At 40.6% G+C, this 19,222-nt stretch overlaps 1 protein-coding gene across 1 annotated transcript; it reads right to left on the bottom strand.

The window, feature by feature from the left end:
* Positions 1 to 355: 355 nt before the first annotated feature.
* On the bottom strand, positions 356 to 18,725 carry uts2r2 (urotensin-2 receptor 2). Its single transcript, XM_047338417.1, is given in 9 exon segments — positions 356 to 1,216; positions 9,083 to 9,206; positions 12,333 to 12,486; positions 13,028 to 13,084; positions 13,630 to 13,694; positions 14,405 to 14,420; positions 14,920 to 15,022; positions 17,056 to 17,282; positions 18,306 to 18,725. Coding segments are annotated over 9 exon segments (951 nt in total). The 5' UTR covers positions 18,374 to 18,725; the 3' UTR covers positions 356 to 1,079.
* Positions 18,726 to 19,222: the final 497 nt, after the last annotated feature.

Raw genomic sequence — 19,222 nt, 5'->3', positions numbered from 1 at the left:
TTCACGATTTAATGTATAAAGCAGGACTCCGGTGGGACTCAAACCCACAACCTTTGAATTACTTGCCTTATTGTCTAGAAATCCAATGCACTATCTATTGCACCACTGAACCTTACTTCCACTCAGTGTGTCTCTTTGTATGGTGTGTGCACATTGTACAACATGTGTGTGTACTGATTGAATCTGGTCAGTTGCAGCCTGACAGTTTTCCATTCATTCCCGCAGTTCAACTGTCTGGATCACAACAGAAAGGTTTATAAGACAGTAGCAATCAATACGGATTATATGGATTCATTTAATTCGATCTAAACATTAGTCTGGATATTGAAAAGCTGAAATCGAAGAGACATGGCCATTTCAGGTTCTGACAGTATTTTATTTCAAACCGTTCTCAACCAACCACATTGAAGTAAATAGAAACATAGTCGAAGCAGCAATCACTGTTGCAGAAGGAGAGGGTTCTTCTTAGAAGAAAACACCTTGTGTTCCTCGGGTGGAGGCGAGTTTGAGCTGGGATTCTGAGATGAAAGGTTGATTTTAATAGGAGAGTCTCCAGATCCATATCTCTTCTTCACATAAATGACAGCTCGCCTCAAAATGAGAAACACGTGGAGACACAGAGAAAACACACAATCCCACTTTAGCCTCTTGGAGACTTGTCAGTTGAGAAGCAATTTCTGCTCAAGCCGTCCCCCAAAATGATCAAGAGGAGCAGATTGTGTGAAACCTGCTTGGAACATAACCACACCTAATACAAGTGATTAAGATGGCGAGATAAAAAAAATCAAGAACAAAAAAACAGTTGCTGTAGAAAGTTGAGTAAAAAGACATGGGTAGGTAGCAAATAAGAAAACACCTCTCCAGAAGAAAGGGTGAGCATGTGGCTTACAAAACAATAGAAAATTACAGAAGTTAAGTTGTGTAACTACAGTTAATCAAGTTTAGCAGTGAAACCTCAATATAAACCTTTTATTTTTTTCTTTCCCCTCCTTCCACATCTCTCCCGTTGTCCTTCCCCCTGTTCCCCTCATTACAGGGTTTGTCCCAGCCAGAGGGCAATGGCGTTGCCCATGGGTGCCTCAGGGCAGGGCCGGATCAGAGATGGCGTGTGCAGGGTCGCAGGTGAAGGACACCGTGATGGCGTAGCGCGTCCCCCATGTTACCTTCTCCACGCGGTGGAGGTTCTCTGAGCCGGAGGAGAAGAATGAGACTCGTCCTGAGCAAGGGGAGAATGAGAGGCACTTCTTAGTAAAGAGGAGACCAAATAATGGTTTAAAGGAAGAGCTCAACATTTTTGGGATATACAGTATGCTTACATATTTGCTTTCTTTCTAAGACTGAGATGACATGGGTAATATCATCATTATTGTGTTCCAATCTGAGCTGGGGTCAGGACACAGTTAACCTAGCTTAGCATAAGGACAGGGGGCCAAGACGATAACTTTATTCAAAAATAAATTTGAAGAACAAAAATGCATCAGCTATCACAGCTAAAGCTTAATAACTAAGACAATGTACTTGTTTGTAAAGAACATTTTATTTTATATTTATAAATTTATATTTTGGCAAATGTCTTAATCACATTATTTCCAAAAGTAAGTTGAGAACAGCGATATCACTCCCATGTCTGTGCGTTTGAGCCAGGACAGCCTGTCTTAGCATGAAGACAGAAGGAAGCAGTCTGTAGCTACATCTACATGAATGAATTTTAGTTTCAAATCGCATAAAACTTTTGATACTTTTACACCACTGGCTCCTGATGTAGTGTGTTAACTAGAGCAATTTAAAGTGTTGCTAGGAGTATTTTTATCATTATACAGATCCAAACTAGTTGCTTTCCTTTTCCTTCTTCTTTACGCAAAGACAGGCGAGCCACATCCTGACTCCAGCTCTGTACTTAATGCAGACAAGACAGTGGTAATAATATTCTCGTCACAATCTTGGAAAGACAGAAAAATAAGCTTATCCCTCCGAAACACTGAAGGCTTCATTCAATGTCTACATATTATGCAGCCTCGCTTGTGGAGCTGATGGAAATTTGAAACACAAAAAGAAAGAAACTGGAACCACGGAGAAAGATAAAGTGGCCTCAAGGACACACTCGACTTATTCCAGGATGGTATTTTAGCAAATGCTGAAATTCATTCTTTTGTCTGATTAAAAATAGTTTTGACCATCCTCTTCTTGGACTGACACACACACGCACACGCACACACACACACACACACACACACACACACACACACACACACACACACACACACACACACAGTGCGAGTTCGATGTGGTCGCCTCAGGGTAAATTATCTTCATTTATCCGAGGCTTTGCTTCGCTGGTCCAGCTAATGAGCTATTGCACAAACTGCTCAGTCACAGATAGACATTTGCATTAATGTTAACATAGCTAGTCTAGTCTGTTGATGTATCCCATAATTAAAAGATTTACATTTAAAACATTTTCAAACTCTTGGTACATAACTTCCAGTTTCTGCTGCTCTTCAATGATTTGTCTCATTATGTGAATGTGAATAAAAAGCTGGAATCACTGTGCCTGAATTAGTTTGCTCCATTTTCCCTCCAAAGAATGCTGATGACGTGTGTGTGTGTGTGTGTGTGTGTGTGTGTGTGTGTGTGTGTGTGTGTGTGTGTGTGTGTGTGTGTGTGTGTGTGTGTGTGTGTGTGTGTGTGTGTGTGTGTGTGTGTGTGTGTGTGTGTGTGTGTGTGTGTGTGTGTGTAAATCCCCGTAGTAGTGCATCTGCTGAGGACGTCAGGGGAAATCAGTGCTCTCAGTTAAACAATGGAATTTACACTGAAATCCCAAAGAATGGAGATAAAGAAAATGAATGCAAAAAAACAGAACAGTGTGAGTGGCAAGACAATAAGTGCTGGTCCTCATGTTTTATGTCATTGTAAAAGGAGGGCATTTTCAAGTGCTGGAATTATCCACACAGCTTTAGATATTGGCACAATGAAGTAATCTTTGAAAATATAATCCCTCGGAGTTGCCTATATAAATGTTTGCGGCGTTAAGAGAGAGCAGATTCGGTTCAGTCAGCAGAGCAGATTAGCGGTTACACAATGGAGTAATATTCACAGAGACTTTACCAAGGTTTACACTCACAATCAGTATCACATTTTAATGTGGACATTTTTGTGTTTAAGTTATCATGAGAAGTTTTACGTTATAACAGAATAACGTACATTATTTTTCTGCCGTGGCAGCAATACACTTCTGTACTGTATATCGATAAAGTCATTGTAAAGAAAGATTGAAATTATATTGAAATTCTTCATTGCATATAGATATATTTATTAAACTTTAAATTTGAAAATTTAAATGTCTATGTAATTGGCAATAATATATGTGATCAAGGCAATTAGCATAAAAAGTTAAGGATATACATAATTAGTACTTGTACCAAAGTTGGTTTATCCTCTGATCTGCTGTGCACTGATGTAATGTCTCATCTGAGCTTTCTTGGTCAAATGAGCTGAGTGGAGACTGAAAACACATCTCATATGTTAAAAAAAAACCATGAACGCCAGCAATACTGGATTTCTGAAGCCACTTTAACTCGATACGATAAAAAACTATGTGGGTGGGATTGATTGGCTGCAGTCTTTCCTCACATGCTGGATCTTTTGCAACAGTTATCATGAATAATACAGGAGCGAGTGTGGTTCTGTTTACTTAATAGGTTGTTTCAGGGTACTTTTATTTTGAACTGAAACACAGGATTGTTTCTTTCACTTTTCAAATGCAACAGTACTATGTTGTTTTTCCTACACGTCCTCATGACAAAAATGATCATTTATATCCCAAAAGTCCTTGATTGTGGTATAATGCATTTTTTTCGATTGTCAATAAGAAATTGTCATGTAAGTAATAGTTTATAACTTAAGTCAAACAATAATATTTTCAAGTTGGGCTTTAAAAAAAAAAAAATTCCATTTGTACAACAGTAAATTCATGTTACATATCAGTTAGTTTGAAGTGAACAGAAGATGAACTGAAGAGCAACACCAGGTGCACAGGCAGAGAAAGAACTGCTGGGTGCAGAAATGTTACCTGTCTCAAGTGATCTAATCTTTTCAACAGGAAGTTGATCAAACTAAACCTCAGTAATTGAAACACTGATTGACTGACACTACAGCTTCTGTTCGAGCACTTAACCAAAAGTGTTCAATAACTGTTACCTTCTGAGTTTCTTTGGTAATTGCAATCATTGAGAAACTACTTGTCATCAGTTTAACACAGCCTTGCTGTTCGAGTCACTCCTCTGGTCTATTTATAGTGTTTGTACAAACACATCACCGACTTGGACTTAACAAGGTCTTTATCATCACTGACCCCATCAGGACGAGTGGGCAATGCAAACAATGTGTTAAACGATGTGTGACGCCAGTTTGCTGCTGGCAAACTGCCAGTAAACAACACAAAGTGCACAGCAAATCAACAGACTGTCCAATCGATGTATTGATCCCTCCCACAGCCTCATAATTAATTAGTGGAGGATGAATCCCGCAGGGCGTATGATGTCCCCAGGGGGGGGCCAGGATGATTAAAGGCAGATAAGTCGGCGTTAAGGGCCTTTCTCAAGATGGTGTTGATGAGGGAAGGGCTTTTTCACTTTTCCCACCCAGGTCTAATGAGGTGAGGAATGCTGGTCTGGGGACTGAACAGGGGAAAGTCCGCTAACAAGCAGTAGAAGGTCAATAATAAAGTGCTGAGGCACCAGGGCGCTACTGACACCCGGTGCAAAGCAGGACCAAGCGCAACACAAACGTCTTTAGATTCAGACCAATGCAATCGTCATCTACTCTTCCAGCTCCTGTGTTGTTTCAATAGCAAATGCACTTGTGCTGATCTAGACACTGATGATTGGTGTTAGGCACATTGTTGGCACGCTGCCATCACGAGGTGGTTCTCACACATGCAGGTGACATTATAAACTCTCCTTCCAATGGTTTTACACTTTTTAACTTATTTAACAGGCCAGAAAAGGTCATGATGAAGGAGACTGTCAGACGCTACGTGGTAGTAATCGATGCAGGAGTTATAAAATGGCCTTTGCAAATTAATTTGTTTGGCCAAAAGTTAAATTGTTAGCATGACAAGAAATACTTAACAATCACAAGCTACAGTGAGAATCTGCAATTTTTCTCTGCTCATAGTTAATTGTTTATAGAAAAGCTTTTGATTTTTAATTGTTGGTTGAAAAAAACAATAGGCTTTGGAAACTCTGATGAGCCTTTTTCATTCCTGCCTTGATAAGTGACTGATTGTGTAGAGTCCATCTCAGCTTGTGAAAACAGTTGTATAATGTCTGGTGTGGTTATGGAGGAGCTTTGTCAATCGGAGGTCAGGTCACCGTGGCAGTAAGTGAATGCACTTATTGGAAGTCTCTTTGGATAAGTAATGTAAAATAAACTAATTTCAGCCGTTTTGTATCAGCGTTCTCTACAGTCATTACCCAAAGCTCATTGTGACAGGTGAGGGTAGAAATGAAGATCGACTGGTAAACCCAGACTATTGCTTTCCAGCTCAGCTTTATCTTCACCACGATGGTCCGGAACACCCAAATGTGTCCTGTGCCACGTATGAAGGACACATGAAGTGTGCTTGTGGGAAGTGTCGGATCTAGTGTCTTCCAGCTACTATGAACTGAAAGTCAGGGTATATACATTTTGACCATTTGCAGGCATCAGCTGTGATGTGTCTAGTAGTCTTGACGTCCAGACACATTTTCCTTGTATTCAGTGTATGTTTGCAGGCGTGTGGCCACCAAGGTCAAGCTACTGGTGTGGCAGCCCCGCTGAGGTTATCTAATTCCCCTGTGGTTGTCTGAGCTGGCAGGTCCCCCCCCCAATTGGCTCCTCTGACAGGTAGAAGAGCTTTTTTCGCTCTCTGTCCTTCAATTGCTCGGTTTGTATCTGCCATTCCCAGCCAAACATCCTATCTCTTTATCGCATATCTACACTTTATCTATCTCCCAGCCATTTTCTGTCTGTGACCACCCTTCACCCTGCGCCTTTCCGTGCCCTTCAGGGGACGCTCTCACATTCAACAAATCCAACGGTCATCCCTCTCACTCTCACTCTCTTCTTATCACCCAACTCTATTTCTTCTTCCTTATTTTCACGGTCTTCCTGTTGTTCACTGGCGTTTCATTCTTGACATTTGCTCTCACCGACAGCCAAGCCCCGACTGTCTTCCTGGTGCTATAATTACACCTTATTCATCGCTGTCACCTCTCAGCAAACTAATCATCCATCAAGATATTAGAATCAGATTCTCACCAAGTCAAAACCTGTCAGTCAACTGCCCAGCATGTGGCCCAAAGAGAAAAGTAAATGAACCTGGCTATTGATGCATTATGCATGAGTTTCTGCAGTGTATCCTACTTGATGCACTTCTCTAAATAAAAACCCCAGTGACAGCTGGGATCACAGTGGTTAGGTTGCACCAGTGGCTCTGACAGGTCTGTCAGATTTAGATTCAGGAGCATGCTCCAAAGCCCACTGAGAATTAGAAATCTATCCAGGAGGACCTTAAAGGGACTTGTCCTACTCCGCTCCCTCCCTTTTTTTTTCTTCACCCAGCAGGTTGCATTTGGCTGAAGATAACGCTGTCATTATTCTCCTTGTTCTCTGGAGGTTGTTCTCCATTCACTAATGCAAGACAGCTACACTATTCACACAAGTCTGCCTCAGGAGACGAGGCGGTATTGAATGCCGCAGTCACTCTATATGTCCTTCAGTCAGCGTCCTGTACCGCTCCATCACAAGACTGGTTTAAACTTCAGTCCTGACCGTTTATGATCGTATCACTCAGGATACATGTTAATACCAGGTCTTATCATGTTCACTGTTGCTTGCTGACTGGGCAAGAGTCTGGTGTCGTACTGGCAATTGGGGAGTTTGATGGATAGGAGTCAAGATGGCATAGTGAAGGAGGCAAAAAGAAGAAAAAAAAGCTATCAGAGAGGAAAGTGAAGGATTAGGATTGCTTTTTGTGAATTGGCGTTGATTAGAAGCTGCAAGTAGCAGAGGAGTTGAATTTGAGGACAATGGGGTGAGACAAAGGGAAGGGAGGGACACTGAAATCTGCAATGCTGCATCTTTGGACGGCTTCAAAAAACTCCTCAAACAGAACCTGTTCACTAAGGTTTTTGGCCTCAGTTAACACTCCACCCTGCCATTGGTGCTCAGTCTATTTCTGTCCTGTTTTGTGTGAATTACTTTCTTTTCTTTTTATCCCCACTGAGACATGTAAAGCGTCCTTGGGTCTCTTCAAAGGCGCAATACAAATTCAAGTTATTATTATTTAATAAAAGATGAAGGAAAAAAAACGGGAGCTGCTTGCGGGATTGCTGGTAGTCTTTGTCTCTGATCATTTATAATGTTTAACAATGAGGATGTTACATTTTCTGGTAGTGATACCATAATGATATTACAGTGGCAATGAAATTAACAGGTCAATTAAATTCCTCCATTCAAATAAAAAGATAATTTTTTTCTATGCACTTCCTTCAAGTAGTTTAGCGAATACAATAGCTGAATTAAAAACACAGCGACATCAAACACACACCAATCTACAAACCAATTAATGCCAAGTATAGGTAGACGCAGCCAAAGTAGGTGATGAATGTTATGGACATTTTCTGGAAGCTGGTGAAAGGAGAACTCAGGCAGCAGCTGATGTCTAATGCAGGAGGTTTTAATGTAGACGTTATGCATCAAGGAGAACTGAAGGTGGAACTATATACAAATGTCAACAGAGTAACATGAGAAATTGTCACCCCCGAGTCTGAAGATGTCTCCCCCTGCATCCCAGTATATCTTCCTCTACTGTGCGTCACCAATTCCAACAGCACATCAATGAATGGCTAGAATTGCTGTCACTCTCTATGTTCCATGTAGGTGTTCGCATCCTATTGGATAGTTCAGTCTAAATATGCTTTCCTAAATCACGCTGTGTCCTAACATCTTGCCACTATCTCTGTCTGGCGCATCTGAGTAAGATATGAAAGTCCCTGAGCGTAGACATTACAATGTACTGTTGGTTGGTCCTTTATCTATAACCTGACCTTGTGTACTGCTTAGAGAGAGAAGGGAGTATCTGTGGAATAAGACAGGCACTATTCTCTTAATGGTGTATAGATATAATGTGTAATATACATTATATACATAATATATAGTGGCAAAAATTCCTCAACAATGAAGACAGGACACGGATACAAAAGCCTTTAGTCCACTTCCTAAATAGCAATGTGAAACCAAACCTAACTGTATCAAATGTAAAAACAATGTAACAAAGTCATAAACTTTGGTTCAGACTGTTAGGTGAGAAAACATGGTATTATAGATAAAGTCAAGAATACACAACATCTATGTTTACACATTTCCCCTCTACTGTAGATTTGTCCTTTGCATGTTGTGGTGGTCTGTTCCATTTAGTTGAGCTTTGGCTACAACATCTGTTACAAAGATGTTGCACTGTCATTCTCCCCAGAGAACTAATCCAATTTCCCCTCACGTTTGCCTCAGGTTCCCTTGATTCCTCCAGAATTTATTTTTGCACAGGTAGCTTTAAAATATCCATTTATTATACTTGTGTATTTTTGGTCTATGCAGAATGCATTAACACACAAAAGCCACCTGAGATCAAAATGCCGTTATGGCTAACCCACAGGGTACCATAAGAATTGTAAAGCCTATAGTCCCCTAAGCCTGTGCAGCAGTCTGTACTGCTGATTCCCCACTTACAGAGGATTATGAACTCTTTGCCACACATGTTTGAGTGCTACAACCACCTCCAGTTATACTAATTCAGCTGAGTACAGCAATTATAATTTAAACACGGCTGTGATAAGGACATCCTCTATCTATTCACCACTTATTCTATGACTGGATTAACAGGCTTAAATGGCTGGAGCCTGGGGTCACCAGGTGTTACTACTGGTAGTCTGGTTTTACAGTATCTTTCCTTACAGAAGGTCACAAATCACAGTCTTTGAAGGCTGAATGGGAAAAAAGCACTGTGTGACACTGCGTTAGGCAGTTTTCGTAGTATAGTTACCTGCCCGAGGTTCCACTGTCCGATTTCCATTTTGGTCCATGAAGATAAATCGTCCTCCAGTGAAGTCAACGCCGTAGTCAGACAGGTATACAAGAGAGGTGTAGTCAAAAGAGCCATAAGTTACCTGTGAGAGAGGAAGACAGTATCTGCATTGAGATAATCAGGACTACAGAGTAACCTTCTCCACATAATACTGCCTGCTCTCTGTATCTGAACAAGACTAACATCCTGATGCCTGGCAGCTAAAGTATACTGTTATTACTGATAACATGTTCATATAGGCCCAATGTTTTCACCCGTGTGTGTGTGTGTGTGTGTGTGTGTGTGTGTGTGTGTGTGTGTGTGTGTGTGTGTGTGTGTGTGTGTGTGTGTGTGTGTGTGTGTGTGTGCGCTATTTAAAAAAACATCACAATTATACTGATGAGTAGTTGGTTATCATTGTCAGACATATATAAAAACTTTTCATGGGGAGTACTATCCAGCCGATGAAAATAGCCAACACAAAAAACATGTTTGGAGGTTTCATTCTAACAAGTCATCACAATGACATTATCAGGGTAATCTCAGGTTGGGCTGGGACAGTGACAGTTTTTCATAGAAAGCTACATTACAAACAAGCAGATACAAGGCAGATTGAGAGATGCTGCGGAGCACAGAGAAACACAGAATCTAGTGCTTTTGGAGCTTGACATTTACTGGGGACTAAAAGTCAGGGTATCTCATTCTCAGCTGCACTGCTTTTTGAAAGTAAAAGACTCATTTGTTTGAGCACCTGTTTGTAACTTTGGCTCCTGCTCTACAACAGTCGTGTGCACTTACAGTGTCACCGCTGGATCTCATCCAGCTACAAAAAGCTTTTGCAGGGTTGCATCGTGACCACTTTGTACAACATGTGAAGATTATCTTCCTCATATGGTAAGGGTGCTTTATGTGTTCATGGTGCTGCACTAACTGTTTGAACATAAAAAGAACAGAACACATTTTATCATAAGCCGCTTCCAGACATTCACTGTGCTCCAGAGATCCCCGAATTTCTCCGGAGGAGGTGTATGTGTGAGGAGGTGTATGTGTGAACTCAAATGTTCTACTGAGAGCCTCCAGAGTTTCTGTGGACTTTCTCCGCCTGGCCCAATAGTCTAAAGTCTGCAGAAAGTCAGCAGAATCTGAAATGAGTGAACTATCAGCTGGATTCACTTTGAGCGAGTGGGGGAGTTAATGACGCATCGAACATGTGACAAAATTAAATAATATAAATACTCAGTGAAGAAAAAGCGGAGCCATACACGTTGAAGACGCCAACGAAGATGTCAACAGAGTTTTTGGTGATAGGAGCCGGTGCCGCTGGTGATGTGCTTTAAAATGAAAAAACACGTGATCTCCGCAATTTATTCCTGTTGTGAACACGTCTGAGAAGAGAACCCCCGCTGCATTGTTACATCACATTACATTTCATTTAGCTGACGCTTTATCCAGGACAACAAGAATCAAGAAAGTACAATTTCTTCAAAAAAGCCAAACTACAAAGTGCATGTGTGAAAGGAAAACTGGGGAGAAAGTCCGGAGCCAATTCTCCAGAGATCACAGGACATGTCTGAAAGCTGAAATACTGAGTTTTCCTGTCACAGTAGTATATCAGCCATGTGTCTGTGCCCAATATGTCAATCACTCCTGTTTTGTTTTGGCCTCATGGGACCCACTGCAGGTGACTCCTCACCCGTTTTCCTTATCAGACCTTTGGTTGGGAAGGATTATATATAGGAGTAGTTAAAATGAAAAAAACTAAATGGATTATAGTCTGAAGGTAGGGCTGCAATCTGAAGACAGATAAAGCAAAATCCATACATGCACAATGAACTATGCTGTCTCTGTCTCTGCAGCGGGCCTCACAGTTTTCTAAACCGTCTTAACACGTATTTGTTTAAAACTTGCATCATGGTCATTTCTCCATACCAAGACAACTTTAAATTCTCATGTCAATTAACAAAGTGAAAAACAAAGAAGAAAAAAATAAATAACAGAATCTAGTTGATCATCTGTCACTTTTACAGGAAAAGAGAGAAAGCTGCAACCAGCATTACCACTGGCCAAGCAAACAGTCCATTCCAAACAGGCAGGTGTAGAACGGGCACTGCACTGGTATTTATAAAGAAGAAACAGTGTATGACGTGAACCATTTACATAACAGAATAGAGGCATGAGCCACAGGACATTAAGAAGCTGCCTTGAAGGGAAATAACACTTATTTTAAGAAATTATGTAATAATAAGTAATTCTTGGTTCAGCAAGATCTAAAACTTGCAGCAGCTCAGTATTTGAAGTGAATATAAAATTAATGTGAGAGCCAGAAGGGATCTTCTGGTCTCAGGGGTTACATGTATGTTTTCAGTGAAAGTATCTGTGGCTTTAAATCTAAAAGTTAATTATACTTCTTCCAGAGATCAGTGTTTTAGCAAATTATCAGCAAATCTATTGTAAGATAACATTTTGAAGATAATCAAAATGCATACATCAGTGTGCGTCGTCCGAAAAATGACAGAAGGCACGAGTGTTAATAGCAGTTTGGGTTCTGACATATTGTCCGTCACTACTTTAAAGCTGCAAAGTGATGCTCTCCAGCTCTTCCTGTGTTACTATGTTATTTTTCTCGCAGTTCGGGGTCTTCCTCTGGATCGCTGCCTATTTGACATATCTGGAAAAAGTCCACATGGAAGCAGCCAGGAGGCCGCATCCGCCTCCACCACCTGACTGCGGTAGACTGCATTAGTTAATGCACACGAACTCACTTGGTTGAGTGAACAGTGAACCCAGTCCCAGATCATGCACACAGCCACTCTCCATGTGGTCCACGACTGTGTGTACACACTCTTCTGCATTGCATTCTTCCATTATGGCTCTTTCTGCAAACATTTCTAAGCTGTCGCTTTTTATTTGAAATTCAAACATTCATTCCAAAAAAGTTGGTATTGGACCTCTAATGACACGTAATTCAATATATACAGTCTAGAAGTGCATTGGAACCACCCGTGGTTTTAGGGCAATATGTCAAGCTGATAGTGATCACCTTAAGATGGTCTGATGCTTTTCTAAACTGTAAATTTTGAATTTAAACCGGTCATTATAAGTCCAACACAAACATCTTTCCACATGTTTGAATTTCGTATAAAAAGCCCTACCCTGCTTGTAAGGTTGGATCTTCTCTAGAAGTTATTCTATAGGGATAACGAGTCACTGCTTCGTTTTTGTGATTTACCTTATCTATATGTGGGTGCCAGTACTCGTCGTGTTGGGTCTTGGCTTCCGTGCTGTTGATTCTGGAAAAGAAGGTGGGCTTGGTGAGGTACATCAGACTGGGGTCCAAATCAAACGTCTCAGCAATAACCGCCTGGATTCGCCCACGTACGTCTCTGATGGTGAAAAAAAAAACCATGTCAGGGTGAAACGATTGAAATGAATCACTTCAAGGACGGATGATTATCAACCGTGATACACTGAGCCACTTTGGGCAGCAACAGAATGCCCCAACACCTTAGGACTAGAACTGCTACTACCACATTGTTTGTGTCAATATTTATAATCGTTTCATGTTGGCTCTCATGATGGTTTTTCCAACACCTACAAGATGCTTCCACAATATATGATGAGCCCAATCAATGAATAGATATAAGTTAAGACTCTGTACATTAAATTTGTACACTAGCAACATTAATATATATAATATTCGAAGATATACAAATATATTTGAATGAATTGCATGTCATGTCAAATTCACTCAAACTAAATTTAAAAAGTGAGAGCCCTAGCAAGGAGTTAAGTTTGCTATAGTTTTGTAAAAAAGTACCATCTACCAGCACTGTGTGTCACTAGTTCAGAAAATGTCAGGTATCTCATTTTGAATCAAAACTCAAAATATATACACTAAATGCATGACTGATTTGTAAATGTCACCTGTAAAGCTCGAAATCCTCTTTTGTGAACACGTCCCCGATGAGCTCCCCAAAGTACCTGCGGGCACATCACACAGCCACAGATAGTTCCAGGTGCAGACACAGTCAATCAGAGACACATGAGCAGACAGACACAGCATAGACGGGGGGGGGGTCCGATCTGTTAGCATAAATTAACGATTCACAGCAGAGTGTATAGTGTGCCCTTACTGGGGCCCAGCCATCCAAACACAGCAGATAGTAAACGTCTGAATGCCTCACATGAGGAAGTCCCCAGTGGGGCATGAAGGGAGGGAAGAGAGGTGGCTGCTCTATAATGATTGCTGCCTGATTAAAAGCCTGATGGTCCCTGAGGGTTTGATGACAGCAGGATGCCCAATGGGACAGGAAGGAGAAATGGGAGGAAACTGAAGGAGAAATTAAGGGAGGGAGAGGGATCATGAGACTCCTGCTGGCAATGATGAATGAGGGTTGTATGGATCACTGGACCTGGAGAATACAGCTCACAAGGACCAACATCAGTGAGACTGTTACCAAAGTTTATTGAGTTTATTTATCGCTAGAGAGAAATCAAATGAAGACAAGAGTTGAGTAGTTCCCCACCTGTAGATGTTGACAAACTGTTTTCCCATCGATAGTGCTCCAGAGTGCAGGTCCAGTATGGAAGCCTGCGGGGGTTAAAGTTAAAACAGACATGACTACAAATGATAAATCAGTCTTGAGAAATAAATAGCAGGCTGTTGATGAGCACATGCATGACACATTAATCGTTTCATGGTTCAGCTCCGTTCCCTCTGTGGCTTTCTTGGTCGTCAACTCCTTGGGGACCCTGCTCTGTTTTTTCTCAAGCCAGAAAAGTCCCCCCTGCTGTTCCCATTCCCTTCACTTAAGTGTCTTAACACTCCATAAATAGGTTCTGTATTGGCTGGGGACCAGATGGAGAGCAAGGACGTAGGGCATGCCAGCGCCAGGACTCCACATTTCATCTGCCAGAGAAAGCAAATCAAGTCTGCACTCTGCTTATTGTACCAGCCGGCCCTCTAGTGCCAAGAGAGCTCCATCACAGCAGGGAGTCAGACTTAAATATTTGGGCACATATGGGTTTTCTGGGCTGTTTGGTTTTAATAGATTAACAAATCTGGGATGAAAATCCAAAAACTAAATGATCCTATTACCATTTATCATCAGTGGTTACTAATGCTGACACATGTTGTCCTGTCTAAACACTTTGGAGAAACTGACCCACACGCTACACGGCACAGTGTTTAATAAGATTGAGTTGATTCAAGGTAGGGTTAGGGTTACTACAGCTGGAAGTGCTAGTTGCTAGAACTACACCTCTGTCGGCCAGTTAAGTTGTAGGATATATGACCACAACCTGCCCTTCTGTTTCTGTGTTAGGAAATTGTGTTGCAGAACAGTGTGATCTCACACCGAAGTTGACATTTTACCTTTTGGATATAAAGTTGACAAGGTTTTCCCGAATACAACCACAGTTTACAATACAATAATGTAATAATGACCCCAAAAATAAAGATCAGTAATCACCTCTGCCGAGCCGGCCGTGTTTGTTTGTCAGTTTGTTTTTTACGTAGCAGGATGACACACTGATATTTATGAGTGTGTGCAATTTGGTGCAGATCCAAATAAACACCTGGATCTAGTGACTTTAACTGTTGCAGCTGCTTGATATGTCATACTTGTGTTTATGTTGTACTTTGGAAAATGGTAAGCAAAGATTTGGGGAAAAACATGCAAAACCACCAAATTGGCCTCATATAAAGTAACATGGAGAAAGGACACATCCAAACCATCAAGACCAAAACCCCTTATGAGTTACAATATGTGTTAATCCCTGTTTCATCATTATATTATTCCAATCATTTCATTTATGATATACTCACTGCACTCTGTGTTTACCTCCTGAGGACCTGAGCCTCCTCCCTCGTTACCACGCTGTCTGTTACTGCACGGCCACACGTCTCAGGGGTGCATCCTGGGAGAGACATGAGCAAGAGGTGGTTTTAAAAAACAATTTAATGCACTTTCCTCTGCTTTCGGAGGCTCTGGGCCCAAGAGAGAGAGAGAGAGACGGTGGTTAGCTGAAGAAGAAAGTGCAAGGTAAGAGATTCATCAGAGTTCTGTTCATTAAATCCACAAAATTCAGCTCTTCTCTGCAGCTGCTTGACAATTGTAATGTATTGCTCGAAGCTGGAGCCTCCTGCTGTGTTTTATTTAGACACTGGAGATGCACAGTTTGTATTCTGAGCAGCCCACATCTTTAACAAGACAAATTTCCAATTTGTACTTTTCTTTTTGCTAAGTTCAAAACTGCCTCTCATTTCACCGGTGATATAATTAATGCATTTTGGGAGTTTTAGAGAAACAAGAAAGTTGGCAGTAAGATAAGAAAGGAAAAATAGGAAGCAGTAGGAAATGTTTGTCATTAAAGATGCGTCATTCATCATAAACATAGTTTTTATTCATTGAGGTAGATTTATTAACGGGCTCAGTAACAGTAACATTTGTGACAGAAATGTTACTCGCTCAGACTTGTAACATTTCTTTAGCCCATCCATACAGGTCTTGAACTAAATGCTGTTGAATTCTACAGCAGCAACACATATCTCATGAAGAGTCATCGCTGACGCAAGTAAAATCAATTCAATAAACAGTGTGGTCATTTTACGTCAGAGAATCTTTTCTTGTTTGCTCCAGCTGTAAAAATAAATATTTATGCTGTGGCTAGAAAAAGATGTACACCAACAGCACTAATCACAACTTATAGTTTCAGCTTTCATCCTCGCCAACTGCAAGGATGAATAAATGAATGTCAGCAAATAAGGAATGCAATGTGAGTCCCAGCTGAAGCTCCAATCAGATGTTATAAAACAGCGAGAACGGTGAAACTGATGACGAATTTATCACTAGAAGAGGAGCGTGGTGTCAGCATCCCTCATGCTAATAATGATCTTTAATGGCGTAAACACACACAGACACATATATACACAAACACACACACCTGTGAGAGAGCAGAGCACCTTATTCCTTCATATCATTAAATATTTTCGAGCAGTATGAAGCACTTTTCGTAAATGTCCTGTCTTGTCTGAAAATGGCAGTGACGATCTTTGGATACCACTGTGTGTGGGACTGACCCATTTATTAGCAGCTTTGTGAAGCCAGCAGTGTTAAATATTCCATGTCTGAAAAGAGCATCTGAGTCTGGATTGTTTGGGCAATTTTGGGGAGACCATATATCTTTTCAACGCTCCTGTTACTTTCCTTTACCATGATTGTAAAGTACTTTGGCTCAACTACAGTTGTTTTTAATGTGCTATATAAATATATCTGACTTGACAAACGTTTTAAAACTTTTAAAATACTAGCAATTGTCAACAGAGTTTGGTGTATTTGCTACAGCTAGGGATGATGGGCAATATCCAACTTTCAGTTGTGTTTCAGTTCAGTGAGTGGGAGCACGCAATCAGAGCTCCAGTCGACACATTGATATACTTTGTTTTTTATCTACATGAACACGAACACAGAGCCCAACAGAATCAATCACCATGTTTGGCTGCAGGGGGCGCTGTTGCTCAGTAAAACGTACATAGTGTTGCTTTAAAGGAGTTTGTATTTTAGACCCTTATTGCAGTTTTGTGCCTTAGATTTCAAGTGCATAAGCTTGTCCCTATTTGCTTCCACACAACTATTGTATAGGTTTCAAACATTATTCAGTGGACCCCGTCCCCCCTTGGTCAAAACTTCACTGTTACTAATATTATGATCAAGTAGACTTGTGCTATGTTGCCACCTAGTGGGTTCTACGCTTATTCACAGTGAAACTGTTATAGAAATCCGGAGAAATTGTTTGACTGTAGTTTTTAAAACACAAAGTGCCACTGGGTTAACAAGTTTTTTTTTTTTCATTAAATAGGTTTGGCCTCATCCCATCCCACTTATGTTGACACAGCAGATGGTTGCCAGCTAACTCCCAGACACATCATCGTGCAAGGACCGGAGACTCACCTGGATAGCGTTGGTAGTTCTCATAGTCTTCAGAGCACTCGACTGTAAAGACTCTGGGCTGAGGAGAGACCAGCTCACTCCGTCTGACCAGTGTTTCTGTAACGTCACGGTCCAGAGAGCTCAAGTACCACCACGTAGAAGCCCCGCACACAGAGAGCACAAACAGTAGCAAGGCCACGAGTCCTCGGTACCCCCTCCATGCAGATCCCTGCCTCAAAGCATTACCTCTGACAAGACAAAAAAAAAAGATCAGATCACCTTCATTTGGCTGATTGTAGCAGTGTTGTCAATTCTACATTCAAAATGAAGAGCTGGTGCAGAAAGTTCTTTTATCTTTATTCTAATTTCTCACACACACTCTAGATCAGGGATTCTGAACAAGGGCATACTTTATATATATGTATACTTTATACTACTTCTATATGAGCCAGCATTTAGGCTTGCTGATATGTGCCAATATGATGATTTTTTATTGTACACAATAAACAATGCAGAAATTGTGTATTTCTATTTACATTTTACAAAAAATGTCAAAATGTATTTTCATATATAGATATATTTAATACAACCAAACAGCATTTATTTATTATTAGAGCTTAATCAATATATTGCCAATAAATAAACGCTGATATGAGCCTTTCACAAACATATGGTTAGAGGTTTTTATTTCTGACTATATGAAAACGTATATATTTTCATATAATAAACTGTGCATAAAATGTGTGCATTGCTGAGTTTTTATTAATGTATTTTTATTCTTTCAAGTTCTGTATATTTGGTTGTATTTGTGTATGGTTAAACTATATATTGGTTAACATATCAGAAGATTTGTTACTGCTTATCTATTTCAGAATTGATTGAAAGATTTTTATTTAATTTGTTACTGATCTTATTTATTTCTTATTCTATTCCAGCATGTTTCTATAGTTTCGTCCTACTGTTTGTTAAAGAGCCTGTGTTCTTATGTTTCTGATTTTGATGAAGTCATTCGTGTCAGTGACAGTGTGATACGTGGCCCTGGCACAGATAACAACAGCTGTAAGTCCCATTCACTGCAGAGTAAAGACAAACACACATCAGGCATTAGCATGATGTTGTTCTGTCGGTTTCCCTCTGTAGTGTCAGTAGCAGCTTGTCAGTGCTGCCATGACTTTAGCTAGGTGCAGGGGAAAGTGTCCCCCTCCCTGTGCATGATGACAGGGACCTGACAGAAGATCACACAGGAAACTACCATCGTTTCTTTCACTTACCTTTTAATTTTCTTTTCTATCTCTGTGGCATTGGCGCCCTTCATGTTCCTCATTCGCACAAGCGCCATTTTGACTCAGGACTCCTGCTACGTAGCATTTAGAAGATATTTAAATGTTGATATCTCTCTGTCTGGACTAAACACAAACAGCACCGAGCCCACAGCATGTACTACCTGAGTCTCTACACTTCCGGGTGGAAGTCTAGCGGCCCGCTCATTGGCTCTCTCCGGGAAATAAACTAACAATTCAACTACAACTCCCAGCTGTGAAACCCCGGACTACACTCACTGCTCCTCGCTTATATATCATCTTTATATACAGTCTATGTATAAAAAATCCTGGATTAGTTTATCTGGGCTGAATTCTAACATCATGTAGCAGCCGCTCTGCGATCCACTGCTTTGCCCGCTCAGACTGAAGTAATCAACCACCTACACTGTTCATTTGGATCGAACCCAGAGACAATTCATCGAGCGCAGGGACAAAAATGGCCTGAAACAAATACTTTAGTAATATTAAATGGATTTTTCCACCCGATGTGAAATAAAAGCAGTTTAGAATAATAAACAATGTTTATCCAGCTGCTGAAATCGTAAGGAAAAGGTTTAGTTTGGTGGTGATCGATCTGTTTTTTGTTTGGATGAAACTATGGAACACTTTTCTTGTCCACTTAGTTGCATTTTTTACAGCTGGCTGAACATTGGGACACTGGTTGATATGGATGGTCTCCCAAGGAAGGTGTCGAACATGGTCAACAGTATTATCATTATTAGTAAAAATTATATACATAAAAGTAAATGGAAGAATAGTAAACCCTCCCTAATATGTTTTCAAAATAAATGTAAACATTACGTATTATCTATAAAGACAATATCAGAGAATAGCAAGTCACATACAAAATATACAATGTCATGTTT

The sequence above is a fragment of the Hippoglossus stenolepis genome, chromosome 21 (genome assembly GCF_022539355.2).
Source record: "Hippoglossus stenolepis isolate QCI-W04-F060 chromosome 21, HSTE1.2, whole genome shotgun sequence".
NCBI lineage: Eukaryota > Metazoa > Chordata > Actinopteri > Pleuronectiformes > Pleuronectidae > Hippoglossus > Hippoglossus stenolepis.
Note: the sequence above shows the minus strand (reverse complement) of the source record. Positions and strands in the feature narration are given on the sequence as shown.